This window comes from Echinops telfairi, unplaced genomic scaffold, assembly GCF_000313985.2.
Source record: "Echinops telfairi isolate 266 unplaced genomic scaffold, ASM31398v2 ScPeMD7_7425;HRSCAF=8463, whole genome shotgun sequence".
NCBI classification, from domain to species: domain Eukaryota; kingdom Metazoa; phylum Chordata; class Mammalia; order Afrosoricida; family Tenrecidae; genus Echinops; species Echinops telfairi.
In genome coordinates this window covers 704803-707055 of record NW_022111325.1, presented here as the reverse complement: position 1 = coordinate 707055, position 2253 = coordinate 704803, and the positions used below count along the sequence as shown (strand labels likewise).

General features: G+C 40.5%; 1 protein-coding gene across 1 annotated transcript in view; it reads left to right on the top strand.

The window, feature by feature from the left end:
* NUP210L (nucleoporin 210 like) overlaps window positions 1-2253 on the top strand; it is a 114236-nt gene that overhangs the window by 6716 nt on the left and 105267 nt on the right. The window contains exons 3-4 of the mRNA XM_045298346.1: window positions 13-144; window positions 1134-1227. Coding sequence (XP_045154281.1) covers window positions 13-144; window positions 1134-1227 — 226 coding nt within the window. The remainder of the gene's footprint in view (window positions 1-12; window positions 145-1133; window positions 1228-2253) is intronic.

The following is a 2253-nucleotide window of genomic DNA, read 5'->3' as shown; positions in this document are numbered from 1 at the left end:
GGTTCATCCTAGTGACTGACCATGAACTGCGCTGTGATGTTAAGGTTGACGTGATAACCAGCATTGAAATTGTATCTCGAACCCGGGAACTCTATGTAGATGATTCACCACTAGAGCTGATGGTGAGGGCGTTGGATGCTGAAGGTAATACCTTTCAAAGGCATTTCAACAAAGTTATCTAAAATGAAAGCATGCGATACTCCCTTTGTGTATAATGCTTGATAATAGGAATTTAAGTGAGAGAAAATTAGATTAGAAATAATGTTTCTTTTCTCAGATGGAGCTCATAAAGATGAGGAATCAGTAATTCTGAGTGTAGTTCAATATGTGGCTAGACACACTTTTATAAAATATTTCCTGGGGAAAAAATTCCTGGGATAGTGTTGGTCACCTCAGAGCTTTTCCTAAATACCCATATTCTGCCACTGAGCTTCTGATGAACATTTCTTCTCTAATTTATTGCTTGCTCAGTTTTGATCAGTCCTCTCAAATTCAATGTACCCCTGTGGGAAAGTGTTATAATTTTGAGTGAATGTTTCTTGAGACTGCTTTTAGAATGCTTTAGCATACTATTCTAACGATGCAACATGCTACTCAAATATTTCAACGTATTGCCTCTTTCTGTGTAGGCTATTCAGTAAAGAGTTATTTTTTAATCTGAAAAGTGAATCTATTAGACTCTTCAGGAAGCCAGTGTTTAAATGACTTATGTTAGAGGGACCAGGATTAAAGATGCCCATCAACCATAAAGTGGGCTGTAAGGTGGACTACTTTCTGTAGACAGGAACAGACGGCGTGGTAGAATTCCTGTCAATCAAAAATTAATCGGCCTGATACAAATTCCAAAATAAAACTTATATTTAAAGAAAGAAAATATTTAATGGGCTGGAGTCTTTTTTCCTCCAGAATGTTTGTGCGGTAGCAGCACTTACATTCTCTCCATAGGGATCGCCCTGAAGGACGTGCTTTGATGGACTACGAATAGTGCGTTTATTTTCCGCCGAAAGAGACCCGAGTATAATTTTCTGTTAGTTAGGTTTTCCTTTCTTATTAAAGATAGCTGAGTATTCTAAAATATGTCATTCCGCCTTGTCTGCTCATTCCGCCTTGTCTGCTTTTGGCTTGCTCTACAGGAAACACGTTTAGTAGTTTGGCGGGGATGATGTTTGAGTGGAACGTTGCCAAGGATAACGAGTCAGCAAGAGGAGAGCTATCTAGCAAAATTAGGTAACCTTGTGACCAAACCATCTGATTTTGAGGAGCTGCCTGCCATTGGGGGGCCTGCTGAACAGCAGCCATTAGTGTGGCCTTTGCGTCTGGACTTTTTTTGCCCTAGATCAATAAACCAGGGGACATATCCGTGACAGAATGACTATGGCATGGGTGTGAGATGCTTTCTGATGACGTGGGCTGCAGTGGAGGAGTTCATGCGCTCAGGACTGCACAGTTCTGTGCGCCAGGTCTGTCTTCTGGCAGCTTGGTTGCTGGTGCTATGTCCACACAGAGAAACAGAGTGAGAATGATATTTGTATGCAATTTTGCCTTTAGTATCAAAAACTAGCTGTCTCAGGTGCCCTGGTGGTGCAGTGGGTTAAATGTTAGGCTGCTAAGCACAAGGTGAGCAGTTCAAAACTATCAGACGCCCATTAAAAAACTAGCTCTCTCATAACAAATTTAAGCTCTAGAGGCGCATTCCTTTTCCTAGAGGTCGTATGGAAAAAAGGAATTTTTAAAATAGTTTACATTCTGTGGGCACTGAGCAGAGTGTGTTTAAAATCTCTTAGGGTACGGATGAAAGCAGGGACCCCTGACGGGTACCTGTACACCAGTGTGTATCACAGCATGGCTCAGCATGGCTCAAAGGCGTCACCAACTCAAGTGTCTGTCAGTGGAGGAATGGATACACAAAAGATGCTTATCCATAGATACGTACAGTGCATTTTTATTTCACCCTGCAGACAAATGAAATTTTGATACATGCTATGACATGGGTGATCCTGAAAACACTGTGCTGAGTAAAATAAGATACAAAAAGACAGTAAGTCTACTTACATGAAATATCTAGAGTAGACCAAAGCAAAGGGAGCAGAGGGGGAAATTGCTGATGAATTGATTAAGCGTGATGAAAAATTTTTGAAATGCATAGTCGTAATAGCTATGCAATGTTCATGTAATTAATGTCATTGAATTGTATATTAAAAATGACTGAAATGGCAAATGTTCTGTTATATACGAGGGGGCTTCAAAAAGTTC